The following is a 24058-nucleotide window of genomic DNA, read 5'->3' as shown; positions in this document are numbered from 1 at the left end:
GTTCATTGTATCAGGAAAAGAACGGAGGGTGATAAGAAAGAGTATCTTCCTGCCAAAGAAGTACTAGTGGCATAAAAAGTAAAACCAGAATACAAGTTCAAAATGGAAAATGAAAAAATTAAAATTAAAAGAAAAAGAGAGAGAGAGGCACTAAAGCTGGTTCAAAAAAAAAGGTGAAGGGATTAATAAACACAAATTGGTAGCTACAAACTAGTCATGGAAATGTAAAGTACAGCATACAGAATTAAAAACAAAAGAAGGAGGCACTATACCTGCTGTAAATCCAGTGTAATGGTCACATAATGGTATTCAATTCCATTCTTAATACTGGGACTCTGCCACCAAGTGTTCTTCCCATCAATAGCATTTGTAATTGGGTGTCTCTCTAGTGAATCAGCAGCAGCATGTGAAGGGAGGAGAAAAGATCACATAATAAATGTACAGTGGTTACTTTAAAGGAAAAAGTTAAAACTAAGTTAAAACCATCAGCATGTGACTAACAAACATTAAAATAATATAAAGAGAGAGCAACACGTATCTTCAAATGAATTTGTTCAATGCCCCCCTTTCCACAGCACTCTAAAAGATAGTGTGAAATGGCTCAACACTTAGGCTACAAAACAAGAACCTGCTGAGCACTCTGGCCGTGAACTAAAATGGGCAAATTTAACAATAACCACAGAAATTCAATGTGAACAGATAATATTGAAATCTAATTGATATGTCAATCATTCAAACATTCAAAGAAGCGGTATCTCTACTGGTTGAGGTGGCTCTAGTATGCCATCAATGTTGTTAACAGAAACATAAAATCCTAAATTGTGGTTTAAAGGTACTTGCAGACTTGTCCTGCCGATAAATTCATTACCAAGACTCGGGCCATTCAAAATGTATCTGGTTTTAATATAAAGGGCTGCCAGATACATCATATGAGACTTTTGTAGTTGTTTCTTAACTTGCCGACCTTCTATCTCTATTTAAAAGTATAATGAAAGATACTCCAAACCTCCCAGTCAGCATTTGCCTGTTCCCATAACCCCTAACTCAGTGGAGAAGGCTGGACAATAATGGCAAGAGGACTGCACAGGAAACTCCACCCTGCCAACAAAGCATGGATCTTGCCTTGCCTTTACTCCAATATATGAGAACAGGAACTTTTGTGAGAATAAAAGAGAGCCTGAGGATAGCAAATGAATACAAGGTGTGGACAATCATTGTCCCCTGCCCCCACAGGCCTTTCTTCCAGTCCTTACTCCTTATGATCTTCACACCTCACATTCCTCATCTCCAGCCAAGCGCCATGCACCTCAAAACAGCAGCCATTACCTCTGGACTGCCAAAGCCCTCCTTCCATTTTGATTCTCGGTCATGGGTCTTTGTCTGAAATCTGTGCTTCTTGCTTTCCACAAGCTCTGTTCCTTTTCTCCTGCTTTAAAAGGGCCCAGCACGTGCACCAGGAAGAAGGGCAGGAGAATGTGGGATGTTCCTATTTATAGCCTCAGTGCTGAATTAACAGTAATTAACATCCTAATCTCTCACTTGCAAGTCAGCATATTTTCCAAAAGAAGTGAAGATGAAGTGGCCTTTAGCTTGCCTGCTAGTCTTCTGTTCTTTAGAGATGAAGGATGCCTTGGGGTTTTAGTCTTGAGAACTTTTATAACACTAATTCTCTGAAAAGGTGTTTCCAGTGGATGGCCTAACTAACCTTTTAGATCAGAACACACTTCTTTTTTTTTTGTAAATGGAAGCAATACTTCAAAAAAAAAAATGAACAAACCATATCACTACTAGAAACAACTATGGACTTTGGATGTGCCCACAGTAACCCAGCCAGGTGTTCTATGGTAACAGTGACAACAGAGCACATAATTTGGAACATGAAGAGCTGGAGCATGAGAAGCTAGACGGTCCGCCCGGTTTGACCATTTAGTACGTAGTACACACCTAAATTCCGCATGTCACGCATGAGGTAAGGATAATAAAAGTCCACTCACATCAGCGGTCCCCACATTCTTAACTTTCAGAAAAAATAAATTTAAAAAAAATGAGTTCAAGCTCTTTATTTCTCTAAGTAATAGTAGCCTTCTCTCTAATTTTACTATCATTTAATATGCCATCACTGTTGCTTGATTAAATGAAGGCCATTTAAAAGTTTTTTTAAAACCATAATATCAAAATGAAGGATAATTTTTAAGGTATTCCTTTTATTCCATAAAAACATTTGGATTTTTTTCTCATTTTGCCATGGACCAGTAAAAATATCTTGGATAGGAACTTTTGACTCCTTGGATTACCTGAGGAACATTACAGCTATTGATATTGTAACCATTACTTATGCACATACATGAAATTAATTATTTATCTGTTCAAAATGTATACTGTTATGAATATTAATTGGAGACCAATTACATTTAACAAAAAATTTGAACATAAAAATCAGGCAAAATGAAGCCCTTGTTGCAATACAGGTATAATTGTAAAGTAAATCATCTTCAAAAGAAAAAATATTAAAAACTGAATGTTCAATAAATATGCGATTTTCAGATTGTGAACATTTTAATTACATATTATCTTTAGTAACCTTGTTTCAGTTAAACAAGGTAGTTTGCTATACCTTGTTTAACTGAAAACATAAAGGCTTATGTCTTTGAGTTGCTTATGGTAATATGAGTTATAAGATAGGACAAAAATAGTTAATTTTTATTGGTAAATTACTTAATTCAACTAAACAGCTGTATGGCCTTTGTTTTGTACCAAGTCTTTTCACATTAGTCATCCACATAATGAACCATCCAATCTCATTAATGAAAAGTAAAGTTGCATAAATGATAGGTGGAAAATAGACAGGGGGAGGGTAAGAACAGTGTAGGAAATGTAGAAGCCAAAGAACTTATAAGTATGACCCATGGACATGAACTATAGGGGGGGAATGTGGGAGGGAGGGGGTGGGCAGGATGGAGTGGAGTGAAGGGGGAGGGAAATGGGACAAATGTAATAGCATAATCAATAAATATATTTTTTAAAAAAAGGAAAAAAAAAGAAAAGTAAAATTGCTGAATATGTTGCCTAATTAACACAAGTTAACTACTTCTGTTGAAGCTAGAGAAGGTGTTGGGTCTTTAAAACGACAACAGATATGAGAAGCATTACTAAATATCAAATAAACGCCTTGGTGTTGTAGTGTTGAGGAAATTTGCTCATTGGGAATCAAAACTCATATGAAATATTACTCACATTGCTTCTGAAAAATAATAGATATCATAGTGAACATTTCCTCAAAGTCCTTTTGAAATTTTTTTACAGATTGTGTGTTTAATTTGTGATAGAAAAACACACACATAAAGCCACTTATCCACATCAAATTCGTGGGTATTAAATAACTTTAAAAGGAGCTGTCTGATTGAAAATTTTCATATCTGCCACCTCAGTTCAAATTGATACAAGACTTATTCACAAAAAGGAAGACTGGGAAATGAATTAACAATTAACTCTAATCCCCATTATGAAAGTTTAATCGTAGTTAATTTGTAAAAACTGATTAATTGGCGACATAGTTCCCTTATTTACAAGATAGAAACTTATAATATCCTTAACAAGAATAGCTATGCAAGTCAATCCAAAGCTAACTGCATCTAAAGTTTGGTGAGAAAATTATTGATAAAGTAAATCTTTCCAACTGTTAGTTTTTAATTAGGACGCACAATCAATCTATTAACAGTTGAAAGTTCAAGTTTTATTTTCTTTGTATGGTAACTAAGTATAGGCTTTGCAGATTTATTGTAGCTGTTCACTGAATTTGTAGAATTTTATCATTTGCTCCAACTTTTCCTAGAATATATTCATGCAGGTTATTCCTAGATCTTTATTCTTGTGGAGTATTATGCTTTCTAAATGCCTAGTTCTAAAACAGGAACTTAAAAGGTAATAAAGCTGGTAATTTAAAATTAATCACACAAAGTAAATCTAGGCTGTGATAAATTTTAAAAGCACTACAAGTAAAAATGGGAGATATAAAACGTCTCATAGGTACCTGCCTCACTGAAAAAATGTACATTTTTGTCCCAATGTGAAAATGTGGAGTAAGATTGTCTGAATATGAATTTCCTCCACTGAGACAGAGAGACCCTGAGTACAGAGCTCTAAATAGGGAAGTAAAAGCCACTCTTCGCCTCAATTTAGTGGATGCCTATCATCCATTTTTCCAACCAAAAGTCTCCACTCACTTTTCTTTCTCGTCCCATTTCTGCACTTTACTTCCAACCTGTCTCTCATGCCTGATGACAGTTCTTTTTTTTTTTTTCTCCACTTCTGAAATGCCTTCCCCTCTTATCTTGGGTAATTCAGCTTTTTAGTGCCCTTCTAAGACTAACCGCCTCCTTGGAACTTTCTCTTGTTCCTTCAGTTCCCACTGATGTTTTCCTTCTCAGAAATTCACATCACTTATAACATGCACCCCAGGTATAGTCTTGAATTTAGTATTTTCAATATTTGTTTACTTGCTTTCTGTATCCAAACCATATTTATATATGTTAGATATGTTGGATATGTTAGGATATATCCTACCACATACTTGCAGCAGGAACTATAAAAACAGGTTGGGGCAAAAGTAGGTTTTCAGTTATTTGTATGAGAAATAAAACAATAATTAATAAATAATAATACAAGAATAGACTTTAACATATAACTGTAAACCTACTTTTGCCATATCCTTTATATGGATTTATATTTATACATACAAATATATATACATTTATATATATATACATATATATACACACATATGTAGGCATACATGTATACATATATCCACACAGACACACATTATTTTACATACTTTAACTCTCCCTCTCTGCCTACCCCATCCCAAGCACACATCCATACAGTCTCAACACCAACCCTCCATTCCCCCTAAAACATGTTCATGCCTCCAGGCTTTCCCACATCCTTTATGAAGCCATGGAGTCCACCAGTTCCTGAACCAATGGCAATTTCTCCCCACCTTCACCATTTTCCCTAAAGCTCATAGTCCATCAGTTGATTCATTGTTTGGCCCTTACTTCAACTTTCTTGCTTCTGATGTTTTTCCAGAGCTCAGTTTAGACCCTTTGTTCTTATCATGCTACATAAGAATAACAAACAGATGGTATGTGGTAACACCATCACCCCCACCCCCATGCCCATACCATACCCACCTACACCACAGAAAATAACCGGAGTGAGTCATTAAAAGGCAAGGGAGGTTCTGGTGGTTGCCATCTTTGGTTTCTTCACTATTTTTTTGGGGGGGGTAACATTCTGTCTCATATAAGACCAGCAATTTTAATTACAACAGTTCCAACCATCCAAACATGTTGTTTCAGGATCTCTAAATTAGATAACAGAGAGGGGACTATGCATTCTTCCTTTTAACCAGCTGCAAAAAAGAATGCACAATGCCTCCCAACTTTCTTTTGATATGAAAATTTAAATTGTGAAACTTTTTTGTACTATGTTTTACAATTTAAAACAAAAATACAAGGAACATTAAGCAAATTTAAAAGTAATATAACTGTGAAGTTTAATCCCTTATAACTCACCTCAATGACATTATTCACTTTATTAACCTCCCCAATGTCTGTATTTGATGACTTCCTAATGCATATTTCTAAATCAACTGCCATCTCCCACCATTCCCCCTTTGCCCATAGAAATGCTTTACTGGTTAAACTAAATTACTTACAGTTCTCTGAATATATCATGCTGTTCTATACCTTCAAGATTTATGTATGCTTTTTCTTATATAATATCTTTCTCCAGCACTGGCTGGTGTGGCTCAGTGGACTGAGAGCTGGCCTGAGAAGCGAAAGTCGCCAGTTCAATTCAGTCAGGGCCTATGCCTGGGTTGCAGGCCAGGTCCCCAGTTGGGGGAGTGAAAGGGCCAACCAATCAATGTATGTCTCACCCACTGATGTTTCTCTCCCTCTCTTTCTCCTTCACTTCCCCTTTCTCTACAAATACATAAATAAATAAAATATTGAAAATATATTTTTCTCCTTTTCATTTTACTATCTCTTAGTTTTTCAGTATACAGGTTGCTTTCTCCCAGGAATCTCTAGATGTTTCCTTAGGCACTCAATTTACTTTTCGGTTTCCCCTGTTTTCTCCTCTAAGTCCCTTAAGTCAAGGGCCTTAACACTGTACATGTGTGTATGACTTAACATTACGCTTCAGTACAATGCATTGCTAGTGGCTGGTGTTCAAATGCTTGCTGAGTAAGTACAACACTCTCCTGGTGGGGGTTAAGGTCCTTCATTTTCTGGGTCCTGCCTCTACATCAGACTCATCTCTTCCCTCCACCCTCCGACACCCTCAGTTCTAGCCACTCCTAAATACTTGTAGTTCCCAGAGCAAGTGAGGTTTCCTTTCTTACTCTGATTTCTCTTCCTAGAATTCCTACTTTTCCTTTCTCTCTCTTCTCTCTACTTGCTCAGCCCAAACATGTCCTTCAATCTCAGCTTAGATATCACTTTGTTTGCCAAGCCTTCATTTATACCAAGACTGAATTTGTGACTATCCTTCTTTCCCTGTGCTCATTCTTTTTTTTGTACTTACCACACTATCTAGCTAGCAACAATCAGCTTTTTTGCCCATTTCTTCATTAGTTGAAGCCAGGGATCCCCACCACAGTACCGGGTACATAAGTGACCAGTGAATGACTAAAGTCTAAATTAACAACCACATCCTCAGACACTAGTTTGGAGATAGTAAACCTAACGACTGCCATGGGTCTTCAGCTAGAAAACCCCACTCCAGCACGGTACCTGCTTCAGACAAGGAAGTCTAATGCTTGTCAAGTGACAGAGAAGGGCTGTAAATAAGCTCACAGAATAGAATTCTAGGAATCTTGAGGATCATAACCCCTTGACTTTTAATGCAGATTTTCCACAAAATCTCTCTATTATAAATCCTTCCCATTGCCATAAGAAACATGATAAAATACATACGATTTGGATTGCTGCTGTTTTGATTGCAGATTCGACATTGGGGGTTCCTCACAGGCTGCCCAGGCACATGCTCCACCAGTTTACAATACATTTCAGGTCCCTTTTCTCCACATGTTGCATTTGTAGTGATGAGGGCATTAGAAGCAAGATTCAAGACAGCAGGGAATAAACCTTAAAAAGATGGAACCAATGAAGTTGTGTGGACCAGAAACAATGTGCTGATATTGTTGCATTTTAAAATGAAGTTAAGATATTTTTCAGAGCACTAAATTAATCAAAATAAAATAATCAGTGATAAATATCTGACTTAAGTACAACATATACATAGCATATATTATCAAAATAATATTTTTTATTTTTGCATCTTTAATATGCACTTTAAAGAAATCTTCTTAACTTATTAACCTCTACACATATTTTTAAAGAGTATGTGTTAGAAATAAAAAGTACTATTTCTAACACATACTCTTTAAAAATCTTTCGTTCATGTTATTGGCAAAAATCTTTTTTTATTTTTCATCTTCCATTTCACCTATTATCTAGTACAGAGATTTTCAACCAGTGTGCCACAAGAATTTTTAAAACATGCAATACCTGACTCTTTGGTCAGGGGTATGACTTCTTTTCTATTAGACTGTCAAATTTAAAAAAAAAGATGAAAACAGTCAACACGACAATAGCTATCTGGTGTGAATACCCTGTCTTGTGCCATAAATATATAGGTCATATAACAGAGTTTCATCTCATTGGTCATGTCACATAATAAGGTTGCATTTGATTGGTTAATTCTTGGTACCAGAAATTCTTGTATACAATTATAAACACCTGATTTTTAAAAAGTCACTTTTGAGCAAAAAGAGAGATAATTTCTATTATGACTTCTTTTTAAATCAATCAAAATTACACCTATTTTTTGTCAGATCAATGATAAACATTATGTATTTTTTGGTGTGCTGCAGAATTTTAGTAATTAGTTTATGTGTTCCATGAGATGCAAAAGGTTGAAAATCACTGCATCTATAGTAAACTATCATCATATGTACATAATTGGTACAACTATGCATCTATGTTTTTCATGGTCATTTTTTGTTCCACATATCATTTAATGTAAAGGGTTATTGTAACTCCTTTATATCCAGACTGGAGAAGATTGGAAATGATAAAAAATTTGGAAAACCACTCTTTACTACCTTCTGTGCTGCGCAGCTGTATTATACATCATAGTAGTCCATATCATATACTGGAAATTATTTGTTAGATAAAAGAAAAAGTACTGCCTTCTTTAGAAACAATCTTAGAGGCCGATTTCAGTACAAGGCTGGGAGTCCTTTCATTCCATAAGAAGCCAAAGTCAGGCACTTTACTTTCTGTGACTAACTGTCAATTCTGCTTCATACATGTCTAGTATCTGCATTTGATTGACCTCTTTTCAATAATAATATAGGAAAATCACTCCGTACAAATAAGTCTTTAACTGAAAAACTCATCCTGGAGTATTCGAGATCACAGATAATTTGAAGTTATGTGAGGAACATGCTAACTATCTAGGAGGTCTCTTTTCTATCCATGTTCCAAGTAGGTCTATATTAATTCAACCTTTAACCAAATACTCTTTCCAAACTAAATCTTATTTTCTGATGTTCTACTGACATCCCTAGAGTTTTGAGTTCACTTCTGTCTTATCTTCAAATCTCAGCACATGCTGGGTACAGAGTAAGTACTCAAAATATTTCTCAAATAAATTCATTTTAAATCCTGGCCTCATAAATGTTCTTCTGCATCTTCTGAATAACAACAACAACAATATATAGCATCAATGAGTGTTTATAATGTGCCAGGCACCATTCTGTCAGGGACTAACACTATCTCTGCATGGACTGACTTGCTACACGAAACACTTATACGAGCTACACACTACTATTACCCCTATTTTATTAAAATGTCCACAACTTACTGAAGAAGACAAGTAGCAAGCAGCAGAGCTGTGATTTAAGCCCAAGAAATCTGGCTCCAGAGTTTATCCTCTTAATCATTATACTGCATGGTTTCTACCATATGAAACCTACATAAATCTAATACCAATCTGTGTTCCTGTTTAAGCTTAGAATTTCATTGAAATATGCAATTGTACAGTAAATGAAAAATAATTTTAAATCATTTGAGTCCCTGTTGTAGTCACTTTCAAAATTTCCAGATAGGTAAGTGAACTCATCGGACTAGGCAACACCTCAGTTTTCATCTCAGTCTCTCATAATCCCCAAAAGCTGCCTCCAAAGAGTCTTCTCCCCATTCCCTCTGTCCTCAAATTAAGTTTTTAGAATCCCTCTGATTCTGCTGTTCCAATCCAGCCCCCACCAACCCCACAGCCCTCTTGCCTTGTGCTTTTCTCCACCTTATTGCTTTTTGAAGTCTCCAATTTTCCTTCATCCACCAGGAGTTCAGAACTTACTTTTTCCTTACTTAACTGAAGTCAATATAAAATTCATTCTTCCTGATGAACTCACCTCTCCCAGCCCCCACATCACCTTTATGCTCTAAGCCTAATTCCATGGGGCATTCTGTCAACGTGATGTGACGTCAGCTAGTATAATTATAGGTCAGAAATATATTAGCTGCTCATGAAACTGATGTTTATATTATGAGGAAATATAGAGTGTTTTTAAAAAGTACAGTGCTATACAAAGTTTATTTATCTTTTCTTTAGTTTTAACTGATTGTGTATATAAGGGTTATTGGAAACAATTTCAATTTTGTTCTTGCTGCCCCTGCAGAATCAGTTTAGGTAGTTCAACCCCTTCTAACCCCTTCAAACAAAGCCAACTTTCTTACACAAACATTCTTTCAGTCAGGAGCCAACATCTCTTGAACTGTCCCAGGACACTGTCAGTTTTGCTCTATGATTTTTGTCTCCTCCTTCACCTCTGATTAGTCCTGACCTTGACCCTTGGGTTCTGCTTTGTAAGTGTGGGTCACAATCTCCATGCTCTGCTTTGGGACAGTCCTGTGCGACCTAATTTGAATTGGCCAGACCTATACTTTCTCAGATCTAAGTAATCATGAAAGGGGTCTAAAACAGAGAAATGGCTGGTGAAAATTATCTTACTGTACATATATGCTTTTGCAAATATAGAATAGAATGACATCCCAATTCCCCCACAGAATCAAATAAATAAAATGTGAGCATAATGGCATGGTTATAAAAGAATTACAGGTATAGAAATAACATTCACTCAAAAACTATTTCATATTCATTAAATAATATGGTATAACCCCCCCCCCCAGTAACCCCACTGGACATGTTTTATTAGTCCCATTTTACAAATAAGAAAGTGCAGCTCAGAGAAGATAAATAATATGCACAAAGTTATAAATTAGTAAGATTAATAACCAATTAGTAAGATTTGAAATCAGCTCTTTAACTCAGATTTATTCTGTTTGACCATAAAGAGAGCTGAAATGCAGTCCTCAGCAAAGCTTATTAATTTATAGATTTAATAAAAGAAATACTCAGTACCCACCCTTTGATGCTTTATTGAGTTTTTTACTCATAAAATAAAACAATACTGATATTTACATTTGTTATTTCTTGGTTCTTTCCATTGATTTGTTTCTGTTATACTTATTGATCATGTATTCAAAATTAACCCTTGCACAATTTAATTGCCTTGGTTGGTGGTCAGAGAACAGTTGTGTACTGAAACTTTATCAGCCCTTTGGCTGCTTATTTTTTTTTTTAAATCAATGAAGTGCATTGGTCAGGAAAGGTCCCCAATTAGTTGCTAATGATTAATTTGAAGAGTTAGTCAATATCTGAGCTTATAGTCAATCTTTAGCAGGTTGTTTTATAGATTACAGACCATTTTCATTAGATGTTAGCTCTATTAGGCTGTACCTATTTATTCCCATTCAAAAGCAGCAGAGCAATATTTATTGCCATATTCAATATGGGTTACTTGGTTAGGATTACATAAACATTGCAAGTGTAAATGAACTACAAATAGCTGGTGAACCTTTATAGAGTATTGGCCTAACAGCCTCTTGTTCAACTTGAGGTCATGCAATGTTAATGACATAAAAGCTAGTCACCATTATGGCTACAATTATAATTGACTTTTTCTTTTCTGAATAGTGGCTAGAGTAAATAAATTATTGGATTTGTGGATTAAAAAACAAAACCTGAACAAAACATAAATAATATTTATTCTCTCTATATTAAATATTCCTGCTAAAGATTAAAATATATATACTATGAAGATAATAATATATTGTATTCTTTAATATATACATTTAGTAAACAGATGATGTCAGAAAGGGCTAAGTCTACATAATGTAAAAAATAAAAATTTTGCTACAATATGACATTTAAAAACTTTACTAAATTTCTAATGTTTTTATTCTATATATACTTGCTCAAATACTATAGTATGTTCACACAAGTTTTTGTAATTTTGATCATCAACACCCCACATTCTAGATTTAAATGGCAGAAGCATTTTTAAACCTTCATATGAAGTTTCTACTTTTAATAATGTGGATTAGCTTCTATTGGACCAAATCTCTCACAGATAAGTTACAAAATATGAACAAAATGTATTTTTAAAAAATCGAAGAAATCTGAATACATGGGAGACTAAACCCAAAGCAGGTAATCCAGGAGGGATGTGTGTGCTTAGAAGAAGGAAGATATTGGAAGTACTACAGACTGCACAATGCAAGGTGGCTAAGACTCAAATAGAAACTAAATAAGCCAGGCGGTGAGGGATACATACCATATGATCTCACCATTAACTGGAACCTAATCAACAAAACAAACAAGCAAGCAAAATATAAGCAGAAACATTGAAATTAAGAACAATCTGACAGTAACCAGAGGGGATGTGGGAGGGGGGATAATGAAAGGAAGCATTTTCAGGAACAACTATAAAGGGCACATGGACAAAACCAAGGTGGGGGTGGAAGCTAGGGAGAGAGGTGGGTTTAGCTGGCATCGGGGGGAGTTGTGGGGGGTAAATGAAGACAACTGTAATTGAACAACAATAAAATAATTTTTTTTAAAAAAAGAGAAAGGAACCCAAAGTTTTACTGTCTCTTTTTTAACTGTCTTGAAGAATGCTAGGGCAGAACTAAGAGCAACCACAGCTGCTGGAAAGTGAAGACAATACTGGGAGAAACAAAGCCATAGAAAGGGAGCCTCAAAATAGGTGTATAAACTCTCCCCAAATTCCTCACTGATACCAGATATGCCTAGGCAGTCTCAAAGTACCCCAGTTGGTGCTAAAACAATGATCACAGTTGTTGCATACCACAGGAAATACAAGAGTTTGGAGCTTGAGTACAGATAATTTAACCAACTGATGTAAGAAGAAAATGAAAGATGGATAATTATTCTTCAGAAGGATATAAAAGAATCCCTATTTCTACAATGTATCTTTCATAATATCCAGAATTCAATATAAAAAATACTAGATGTACAAAGAAACAATAAAATGCCATCCATATTTAGGAGAGAAGCAGTGATTGGGGATCAACATCAATATTACCCAGATTCTGGAACAAGCATAGAAATATTTTAAAGAAGTTTTTAAAATAATGATCAAGAGCAACTCAAAATATGATTATAAAAGAAGAAAAAATGGAAATATCAGAAGAGGAATACAAACTGCAAAAAATGTCAAATACAAACTAAAAAAAGGACATCAACATGACTCCTCTCCAGGAAGACAAACAACCCAATTAAAAAATGGGCAAAGGACCTGAACAGACACTTCTCCAAGGAGGACATACAGAGGGCCCAGAGACATATGAAAGGATGCTCAGCATCAATAGCCATCAGAGAGATGCAAATTAAAATAACAATGAGATACCACTTGATACCGATCAGAATGGCCATCATAAACCAACAAAAAACAAGTGCTGGCAAGGTTGTGGAGAAAAGGGAACCTTAGCACATTGTTGGTGGAAAAACACTGGTACAACCACTGTGGAAAACAGAATGGAATTTCCTCAAAAAACTAAAAATAGAACTGTCTTTCGACCCAGCTATTCCACTGCTGAGATTATACCTTAAGGATCCTGAACCACCAATTCAAAAGAACCTATGCACCCCAATGTTCTTAGTAACCTTATTTACGACAACCAAGTGCTGGAAATAGCCTAAGTGTCCATCAGGAAATGAGTGGATCAAAAAACTGTGGTACATTTACACAATGGAATACTATGTAGCAGAAAGAAAGAAGGAACTCCTACCCTTCACGACAGCATGGATGGAACTGGAGAGTATTATGCTAAGTGAAATAAGCCAGATGGGGAAAGAAAACTACCATATGATCTCACCTATAAGTGGAACCTAATCAACAAAACAAAACAAGTGAGCAAAATAGAACCAGATACATGGAAATAAAGAACAAACTGACAGTGATCAGAGGGGAGGGGTGAGGGGAGTAATGGGGGAAAGAAGGGGAAAGGTGAAGTCAAGGAACATGTATAAAGGACTCATGGACAAAGACAAGTGAGGTTGGATTCAATGTGGAAGGTGGGGGGTGAGTCAAGCAGGAGAGAGTAATGGGGGAAAAATGGGGACAACTATAATTGAACAACAATAAAAAATTTTTTAAAGAAGAAAAAAATCACTGCATGAGTTTAATAGAAAATTGAAGACAACAGAAGAAAGTGTAAGTAACCATGAACATAAATCAATATACTTTTGTCCTAAATTCTCTAAATACATTTCAATGTTTAAAGAAAAATTATAATATTTCTTTGGGGGGTTCAATGTATGTTCATTTAATATATGTGGTGATTATAACAAAGGGAAAGAAGGTAGATGGATAGTGGTAAATTTATATATTTACAGGATTATTTTGCTTTAGGTTAAGAGCACAATATTAAAAAGATTGACAACACCAAATGTTTAAAAGTTTGTGGAGCAACTGGAACTCTATTGTTATTAGTTGTGTAAATCAATACAGCCACTTTATAAAACAGGCATTTAAAATAAATTTCAATGTAGAACTACCTCATGGCCCCAAAATTCCATTCTTAGGTTACTACTCAATAGAAATAACAGTACCTGTCCCTGAAGAGACCTATACAAGAATGTTCATAGAAGTGTTTCTCATAGGAGTCAAATCTGTAAGTAGCCCATGTTTCCATCAATGGAAGAACTGATACAGAACCTATGATGTATTCATACAATGGAATACTATCCCACACTAAAATGAATGAAACTGACACATGCAACAAGAAGATGACTCCTAAAAGTATGATGCCAAATAATAGAAATTTTACCAAAAAAAAAGAGAAAAAGTGCATACTCTACTAATCAATTAAGTGACCTTTAAGAAAAAGTAAGCTTAATCCATTGGGAAAATAACATATAAAAAAGGGTGACTTTAGGAGTAGAGACTGATTATGAAGAGGCATAAAGGAAACTTCTGGGGTGATGCTAACATTCCAATAGGAGTTTTTATAATACAGATTATATATATATGTATATATATATTCTCTACATACATATTATATATTCTCTATTACACATGTGTGTGTATATGTATATATTAAAATTTTAGTGTTACTTCCAATGACTAAATGCTACATCCAGTGAAAACTTGAATATTTCACTATAGGCAAATTTTTCCTTTAAAAAAAAGGTAAATCATTTTTGAACTTTAGTTAATGATATTTCTGATGCATTGCTTAGTCATGAAGTATGCAATAGACCAGAGTTTAAGAGAAATTTATGGAGAGTTATGTACAAAATGGGTAGATGTATGATAAATCAAATACAGCAAGATGTTAATTTTTAAATCTAGAGATGAATATAAGTGTTTACTGCATGATTCTTTCAACTTTCTATATGCAGGAAAATTTTCTTAATAAAATTTGGCAAAGAATCTATAGAAATATTATACGTATATATCTGTGTATGTAACCATATACGCATATATGTGCATATATACACATACACATATGTGCGTATATGTATATGATTTATCTCATGCTCTGGATTTTTATAAGTTGTCAATATCAGTAACAATAAAATATTAAATTCACATTTCTTAAATCATATGTGAAAACAATTATTGGATACCACAAAAGAAAATTTTCAATCCCTTTCAGAATCAGGAAAACCAAGCAAAATAAAGCATTGGATTAGCAAAACAGCTGAAAGTCTCTTCAAGACACCTGCAGGCCAGAAATCAGCAGGTGGTTCTATTTTCCTTGCACAGTTTTCCAGTTCTTCTAGCTTTTATTTCACAAAAATGAGTAACTTTGACTTAGAGTCATATTTAATACATAAGTGTTGTCTTTTAAAGAACTACACTGAGTCAGAGAAATGCATCCCACATATGAGTAGGTACCTGCCGTGTGGCACAATTCCGACTTGTTCCCTCCAACTTAGGCAATGTTTCTCCAGGTGGGGAACAGGAAGACTGTTCTGGTAGCCAAAAAAATAATGCAGTTCAAAGAACCCCAGTTACAATACTACAAATAAATAAAATAACTTCCAGAACCTAACTGGCACAGCTAGATTTCAAACACAATTATTGTAATTCCAAATAAACTAAAAATTAATTTTAATATTAAATTTCCACCCTGCCTCACTCCCCTCCCTACTCTAAATGAAAATCATTTTTTCTTCCAACATAAATCCTGACTCTTATGCTATCTAGTTTCCCTTCCACATTCACACTCACAGGACAACGTCCATCAGAATTTTATAAGTTTTATAATTTTTCCCATCTTAAGAAAGCACTCCTTCAATGTTTTTAATGAAATTGAAGGCTTAATTTCCTCTGACAATGACACTTTTGTAGTTTTCCCCAGTGAATTCTAGAATCACTGGGAAAGGGAAACTAATCTTCTGGCTTCCACATACTACCTACGAGTTAGTTCCTCTTGTGAAACATCTCTTTTAAAAGTCCAAATCCTCCACCCTTCACATCTCCATTATTGACTGACTTCATGAAGACCAACTACAAAAATACTGGTAACTACTTCCAGTCAAGATGGCAGCATAGGTAAACACAGCTTATCTCCTCACACAACCACATCAAAATTACAACTAAATTATAGAACAACCATCATTCAGAACCATCAGAAACTGTATGGAAGTCCAACAACTACAGAATTAAACACACCACATCCATCCAGACTGGTAGGAAGGATGGAGACATGGAACAGGTGGGTCCCACATCCATGTGTTGGATACAATTCAAGAAGGATATCTTGGGAGTGAGGAGTCCTAGTCCTACCCCAGACCCTCCAGCCCAGGGTTTCAGTTCCAAGAAGATAAGTCCCTAAAACTTTTGGCTGCAAAAACCAGCAGGGATTGAGTTGGTGGAAGAAATCTCTGGAGTCCCAAGCAGTTCCCCGTAAAGAAACCACACACAGAATGACTCAGACTCACTCCCTCTGAGCTCCAGCCCTGGGTCAGTGCAGTGGCTTGAAAGGCATCAGTGACATACAGGGAGGAAATGAAGTATCTGGCATCAAGGCAGGAGCTAGGAGACAGCTTTCTCCAGAAAGTAAGTTAGTCAGAGGCCATTGTCTCTTTTCTGAGCCCTACACCTAAAGAGCCACAAAGCTAGAAGGCAGGTACCATATCTGAGATTACATTAGCCTGGCTAACACTGTTGGCCCCACCCTGGAGATCCCCTGAGATTCCATCCTGCACAACTTACAATATCATCCAAACCATTAACAGTGACTTTTCCATATGAATGATTTGTCTTGACTCATGCTTCACAACTTCCTAAGTCCTATCAAACAAGCAACAGCTAGCCTCAGTAAGCCCCCAGTTCCCAAACCCCTTGCTAAGTGGCACCAGACTTGGCACTAGCAGCAGCCACCCTAGATTCACAGTGTGGCTTGCCTGGGAATCACCAAGGCCAGCACAAGTAGCAGCCATCTCAGAGTCCTTTATGTCTCACACAGGGTGACCCCAGGCAGAACACAGGTGGGGACTGACCTTGTCCTGTACCACCTAGGAAACCCCAGGGCCTGTGCATCCAGTGGACAGCTACAGACCACATTAGAGCACCACTGTGCTGCCCCTGCAGATCTGATCCTCCACAGAGGGTGGAGGTTTGTAGTCAGTGGTCACAGCCAGTCCTTGTAGCTGACTGGCCTGGGTAAATCCATCCTACTGACCTGCCAACAACAATCAAGTCTCAACTACAAGAGGAAGGTGTGCTCGGCCCACATAGAGGGCACACCTCAAATACCCAGCTTGGGTGATAGGGGAAGCCGTGCCACTGGACCCTACAGGATACCTACTACATTAGACCACACTACCAAGACAGAGAGTCATAGCAGTTATACCTAATAGATAGAAACAAACACAGGGAGGTTGCTAAAATTAGGAGACAATGATACATGGAAAGAAACAGATCAAAACTCCAGAAAAAGAACTGAACAAAAATGGGGATAAGCAATTTATCAGAAGCAGAGTTCAAAACCCTGTTTATACAGATGCTCAAGGAACTTAATGAGGATCTCAGCAGCATAAAAAATATCCACTCAGAAATGAAGGATTCACTAATTGAAATAAAAACCAATTTACAGGGAAATGATAGTAGAGCGGATGAAGCCAAGAATCAAATCAAGGATTTGGAACATAAGGAAGCAAAAAACAGTACCATATCTGATATTACAGTCAGAACAACAAGAGAAAAACAGAATCCAAAAAAAACCCCCAAAACACAAGGATAGTATAAGCAGCCTCTGGGACAACTTCAAGCCTTCCAACAATTGCATCATAGGGGTGCCAGAAGGAGAGGAGAAAGAGAAAGAAATTGGAAATTTATTTGAAAAAATAATGAAAGAGAGCTTCCCTAATTTGGAGAAGGAAATAGACATGCAAGTCCAGGAATCACAGAGTCCCAAACAAGATGGATGCAAAGAGGCCCACTCCAAGACTTATCATAATTAAAATACCAAAGGTTAAAGATAAAGAGGGAATATTGAAAGCAGTGAGAGGAAAAAAAAGTTGATTACCTACAGGGGAGTTCTCATAACACTGTCAGCTGATTTCTCAAAAGAAACTTTGCAGGCTGAAAGGGACTGGCAAGAAATATTTAAAGTCATGAAAAGCAGGGACCCACAGCCAAGATTATTCAATCCAGCAAAGCTATCATTTAGAATTGAAGGACACATAAAGAGCTTCCCAGACAAGAAACAACTAAAGGAGTTCTTCATCACCAAACCATTATTACATGAAATATTAAAGAGACTTATTTAAGAAAAAGAAGAAGATCAAAACTATGAACAATAAAATGGCAATAAATACATACCTATCAATACTTGAATCTAAAAACCAAACTAAGCAAACAAAAAGAACAGAGATAGAATCATGGATATGAAAAACACTTTGATGATTTCCAGTTGGGAGAGGTGTGTGGGGGAATAGATGAGGAGGTGAGGGCATTAAGTACAAATAGGTAGTTACAGAACGGAGAGAACAAGCACCATACTCATGCGTATTTTTAATAGGACATCACCCATTTTCTCTAGCTTTTCAGTTTGAGGCAATAGGTTTTTCTTAGTTGACTATTAATTTCTCTATTTTTGGAAAAGTAATTAATAAACATTGATGCACCATTAAAAAAAAAAAAGAATAGCCATGTAAAGTACAGCACAGGAAATGGAGTAGCCAAAGAACATACACGCATGACCCATGGAAGTAAACAATGGTGTGGAGATTACCTGAAGGAATGGGGGGTGTTGGGTGGAGGGGAGCAAAGAGGGAAAATTTGGGACAACTGTAATAGCATAATCAATAAAATAGAATTTAACAATTACTGATAACTGATTCATAGCCATCTTTATCCCCCGAATTTCTGCCATTCTTACTATATAGGTGAATATAAACCAGACTTAATAAATGTTATACCACAAAAAAACCAGAAAATGGTAAAATGTAGTTTGAGGACAAATATGTCATACTTCTCACCATTCTAAGATTTCTGCTTCCAAACTTTGTCTCTAGATTAACATTATCTATCTACGTATCTATATATTTATCTATCCATCGTCTATACTTTTGTATAAGGATATCCTATCCTCCTTACATCCAGTACAAAGTCATCCTAACTAGTCTTCCCTGCATGACTCCACTCCTGTTCATCTTTCACACTGCCGCAGAAATTACATTCCTAAAAATTAAGTTTGATCACATCCTTATTTTGTGTAAACAACTCTGTGCATTGCCTGTTGCCTACAGCATAACAGCCAAACTCCTCAGTAATCTAAACATGTACAGCCTGGCCCCCATCCGCCTCTCTAAACTCACCAATTTCCACCCTCTTTCATGCCTTCCTACACATCCAGTGTAGTGACACCTGTTTAAAAATATACCAGGTGTTTTGAAAATTCTTTGTCAGAATATTATCATGTCCACTCTACAGAATGTTTTCCTTTATTTCCTTTTTTTAAGAAAAGAAAAGAAAACACAGTCATCTACTTAACTTTCATGACCCAGTTCAAGATGCCCCTGCTCTGTGAAACTGTCCCCGACCTTGCCACACGGAGTCTGTGGTGTCCTTATAATCCTTAGTTGATATTTTATTATAACCCTTATCACATGGAAAACTTAGTATCTTTCATAGTGTATCTCTAGTCTGTAACATTCCTAAGTTTAGGGAAAACACCAGCTAATATATAATGGCACTCAAATTTAAATTTATTGAATAAGAGTAACTAAATGCATTTGTGTCATCATTCTGGAGAGAAATCTGGCAAACAAAAGCCAGTAAACTAATCAGACCCTTGATTTAGTGGAAATGTAGAGCTCTGTTTTGGTATGCTAGCTCAGCAAAACGACTTTTTAAAAACTAAGCTACCTGGAAAATGTAGTAGACCCTTATCACTCCTTGGCTGTGCAGACATCCAGCCTTCATTTCTATTACTGCATAAATGGCTTAGTATACAGTACCGAGGGCATTCAGAGCCCTACCTCCTACAGAGCAAGTGGAAGTAAGGAGATCTTTTTTCTCCACTCCCTTTTGCAGTTTGAGGATGTGGACATGACTTTGGTCTAGGGTTCTGAATATTGAACACTTGAAGTACAAGATTGGGGAGATACGTAAAATAAGACCACGAGAGTGAAAGAGATAATGGTACCAGTGAGGGGGGGGAGAGGAAGAGGTGACAGCAGTGTCTGCAAAGGAACCGTGACTAGATTTATTCAGGCAGTGAAACTGAGGAATGACCTTGATGTCTGTCATCTCCTGAGCCTGGTTTTCACATCTTCCCAGTGATTCTGCACCTTATGCCAAATGATTCAAATACATGTTTGCTATTGGTGACTTCCGTTGTTTGGGACCAAATAACCAGATGGATAAAAAGATCACATAGTTACACATACCTGTGTAGACTCACACACACACACACACACACACACACACACACACACACACAGAACTACATATGAAAATAGGAAGATCGAGAGAGTAGCTTTATTGTATCTGACAAAGTGGATAAATACGTATACAATGCTTCATTTAAACATCTTTAGGGCAAAATGTGAAGGAACAGCAGCAGTGACAATAATCACAACTTTTTACACAGATGCTGATACAATAGAAGTGGCCACAGTACCACTTTGAAAATTCGGTTCCCTTTAAGTGAAAGTTTCCCTCCAGTTGTGTTCTGTTTTTCTAATGTGCCCTCTATTCTGATTAACTTTAACTATAAATCATCATTTAAAAATTAACCACAATCTAACTCATACCTTTAAAAAATCTTTTTGATGTAATATGGCAAAATAATTTATAAATATATTTTCTTGTTTTCATCAGTTTAGATATTAAACTAAATGAATATTGTGGAGTATCTGTCTTCATTGCCTGTGCCTAAAGCATTATAATATTGTCATTCATAGTCACAGATAATGACATATGTTTATATATTGGTTTGCACAATATATGTATTTTTAATTTCACAAATAATGTTTCTTGTTACTATCATCTAGCTTTCAAAGACCCTCATTAATAGAACTGATAACAGATGGTACTGAAGACTTGCTATGGAACAGCCATCCGTCAATAGAACAATTTTCTTCAATATATTCAATTTTTAGTCACTTTTGAAAATCAATACAACAATACATTTAAACAATACATTACACTTCTCCCTTGCTCTCTTTCTTTTTTGTCTCTCTCTCTCTCTCTCCTTCTGTCATGCTGGTCTCAGTACACACTATTTCTCCTGCTTGTTTATGCCAAGCCCCTATCGTCCCTCAAAAACATAAGAGCAAACTGTCTGCTTGAATCACTCTAACTTTCCATTTCAGTCTTCTCTGTCTGTGGAGCGTGTGTTTAAAAAATAATATTCATGCGTGCAAACAGAGCTGTTTGCCAGTACTTCACTATTTGAAAGACAAAAGAGAATCTGCCAATTTAAAATGTTCTGAGACATGTCACAGAAGAAAAGGAGACACTTGTCTGCTGAAATCCTCAGCTATGTGGGTGTGTAGGAACACATCAGTATAAAACCAAAGTGGGGCAAAACAGAATGTTGCTGAAGAAAATCACTCCCAGCTGTGTACTACAGGAAGTAACTCGGTGCTCTTGATCCATGATGCAGACAGGGAGTTTTATAGAGCTAGAAAATCAGTCCAATTTGAATTAATATCCGTCCAGACACAACAATGATTAAAAGGTGGGAAAAAATAATGTTGAAACCAGTTGTTCAGAAAAAAAGCTGGAAAGCACAAATTCTGGCCCTAACTCATGTTCATGGGCCTTTCAAAGTTGTCTTCTACTGTTCCTTGATCCCGTCCTTCTCAGCTTCCAAAGTAAGATGAGATTTTTGGACGGTCAGTTTGGTCTCCTTTTTTTGTAATCATAAAACAGTAGCACATGTTCCTCTTTGGAATTAATTTTTGAAATACTTTGTTCTTTCCAAATAGATTAAAGTGAAAATTTAAGTATTTTTATGATCATCAGAAACAAACCAGATGTAACCATACTTCAAGGGATCTTAATCAGGGCTTGCCTGTAGAATACCAATACTTACTCTCCATAGCATATATTCTGACTAAAATAAGGACTAAGAGGGCCACTGTGAACCCAAATGCCATTGTAGTTCCTTGACCCAGGCAAGCAATATAACATTTTATTATTCTTCCTGACAAAGGACATCGTTAATCTCATTAAGACAGGATTACACTATAAATCTGCAGTGATGGAAAACGTAAACCCATGTAAGAAAATACTGCCATTATAACCCAGATTTCTGGCAAGAACACTAACAGACACACCAGAAGAGCGTAAGAGGGCATGTTTCTAGCAGTGAACTCAAGTAAGGCGTTTGTACTCAAACTCCTCCAAATATTGTTTTGAAACCAACTCTAACCACTCTATCTTTGGCAAGTTGAGGTTGACCGCACTACCTCTCAAAAAAGATATAAAAAGCAATAAAGACTTCTTGAAATGCAAAACAAAAACAAATTTTGCAAAATATCTCTAAGGCTACACTGAATAGATTACTTATCTAATTTCAAAAGTATCTCCCCCAAATACAGACACGCAGCACCCCCACTGCCATTACCTTTGAGTACCTATTATCTGATGGGCACTGCTCTAGTCACAAGATTTTTGGTCCTTACGATCTGCATGGAACTCTCGCCCGCTGTCCATGTAAATTCAGAATTGCCAAACTGCTTTTCTTAATGTCCCATTTATAGCACAACATGGAATCATCCTAAAGGTTCTCAATACCATATGATAAAAAATAATTATTACAGCTACAGCACTAACTTAGAATGTTCTAACATAAGAATACCCAAAATATTCATTGAGGGGGTGGCAGTTGGGGAGAATCAGACTGCTTCCAAGCTCCTTCCAACTTCACTTCATCAATATCAGCAAAACATATGTTCGGTATCTGCTCTCTTCCTCCTGGGTTCCAAAACCAAGCCTATAAACTAGATGTCTCTTTGGCAGGTCTGCCTGAAAACTCAAAATGAGAAGCAAAAAAGGCAAAGGAGAGGAAATGTAAAACACTTTTAAGTCACTGAAAATGAAAGTATAGCCTTAATTAGGCAATTACTCTACAACAGGAGTGTTTGTAAAATAAAAAAAAAATTACAAATTGAAATGTTAGGCCTGCTAACAATCCAAAATATAAAAATAAAAATACAGTAAATCTCTCAGCTAATTGCTATGCAAGGAGCATTAGCTTCTATTTACATCCTTAAAACAAAAGATAAGAAGGGGCTCATGTAAGCTTTGATGCATACAATGGCAGCAAAAAGATGCTGCTCCCCATGGGCCCTGCTCTTTTAGAACTGCTAGACAATTTCTTATCTCTAATGATGAAACACACATAAAACAACACTGGTTTACATCGTATTTCCCCTGGCTTAAAAGACCCACACAAAAGGAAAAAGAAACCATTTACTTCCCTCCTTTTCATTTGTGTTTATCAGTTAGATTTAGGGTTCCTTGGGGGCAGATCTCAGATCCTTTTCTTATTTCATTCTCCTCCCCAGATAGTTTCATGCATTTCTAAGTCATTTACACACCATCTGCATAGGCAACAATTCCCAAATTATATCTTTAGGCCAGATATCTTTTTGAAGCTCCAGGCTTATCCAATTGCTGGGTTGACATCTCCACTTAGATATTTCTTGAGCATCTCAAACTTCATTTACCCAAAACAGAGCAAATGATTCCCCGTGCTCCAGCACCACTGTCATTCCCCCACCACACACACAACAAATAGCTCCTGAGTTCTCTGTAGCTCAACACGCTTTATCCACCCAGTGTCCCATACAGAATAGTATTTAGTGATGCCTATCACTAAATACTATTCTAACTGCAACATTAATTTCAGTTCCACCTGCTTCCCTCCAGCACCACTGCCAACCTTGGGGCCATGTTGCAAGCATTTAACATCTGGACTTGGCAACAGCCTCCTAAATGGACTCCTGATTATCCTTTGCCTTTCTTCAGTCCATTTTTAACAAAATGGATTTTCTTATTACGCAAATCTGATCAGGTCACTTCTCTTAAAATCTTTTGATGGATTATAATGACATCTAGGATACATTCAGAATTACTATCCTGGTT

General features: G+C 36.3%; 1 protein-coding gene across 1 annotated transcript in view; it reads right to left on the bottom strand.

Moving 5' to 3' along the window:
- Positions 1–24058, bottom strand: part of LAMA2 (laminin subunit alpha 2) — a 514111-nt gene that overhangs the window by 374891 nt on the left and 115162 nt on the right. The window contains exons 2-3 of the mRNA XM_024551868.4: positions 6984–7154; positions 273–385 (exon numbers count right to left, since the gene is read on the bottom strand). Of these exons, the coding sequence (XP_024407636.2) occupies positions 273–385; positions 6984–7154 (284 nt within the window). The remainder of the gene's footprint in view (positions 1–272; positions 386–6983; positions 7155–24058) is intronic.

The sequence above is a fragment of the Desmodus rotundus genome, chromosome 11 (genome assembly GCF_022682495.2).
Source record: "Desmodus rotundus isolate HL8 chromosome 11, HLdesRot8A.1, whole genome shotgun sequence".
NCBI classification, from domain to species: Eukaryota; Metazoa; Chordata; class Mammalia; order Chiroptera; family Phyllostomidae; genus Desmodus; species Desmodus rotundus.
The sequence above is the reverse complement of the archived record's forward strand: the minus strand, read 5'-3'. Positions and strand labels throughout refer to the sequence as shown.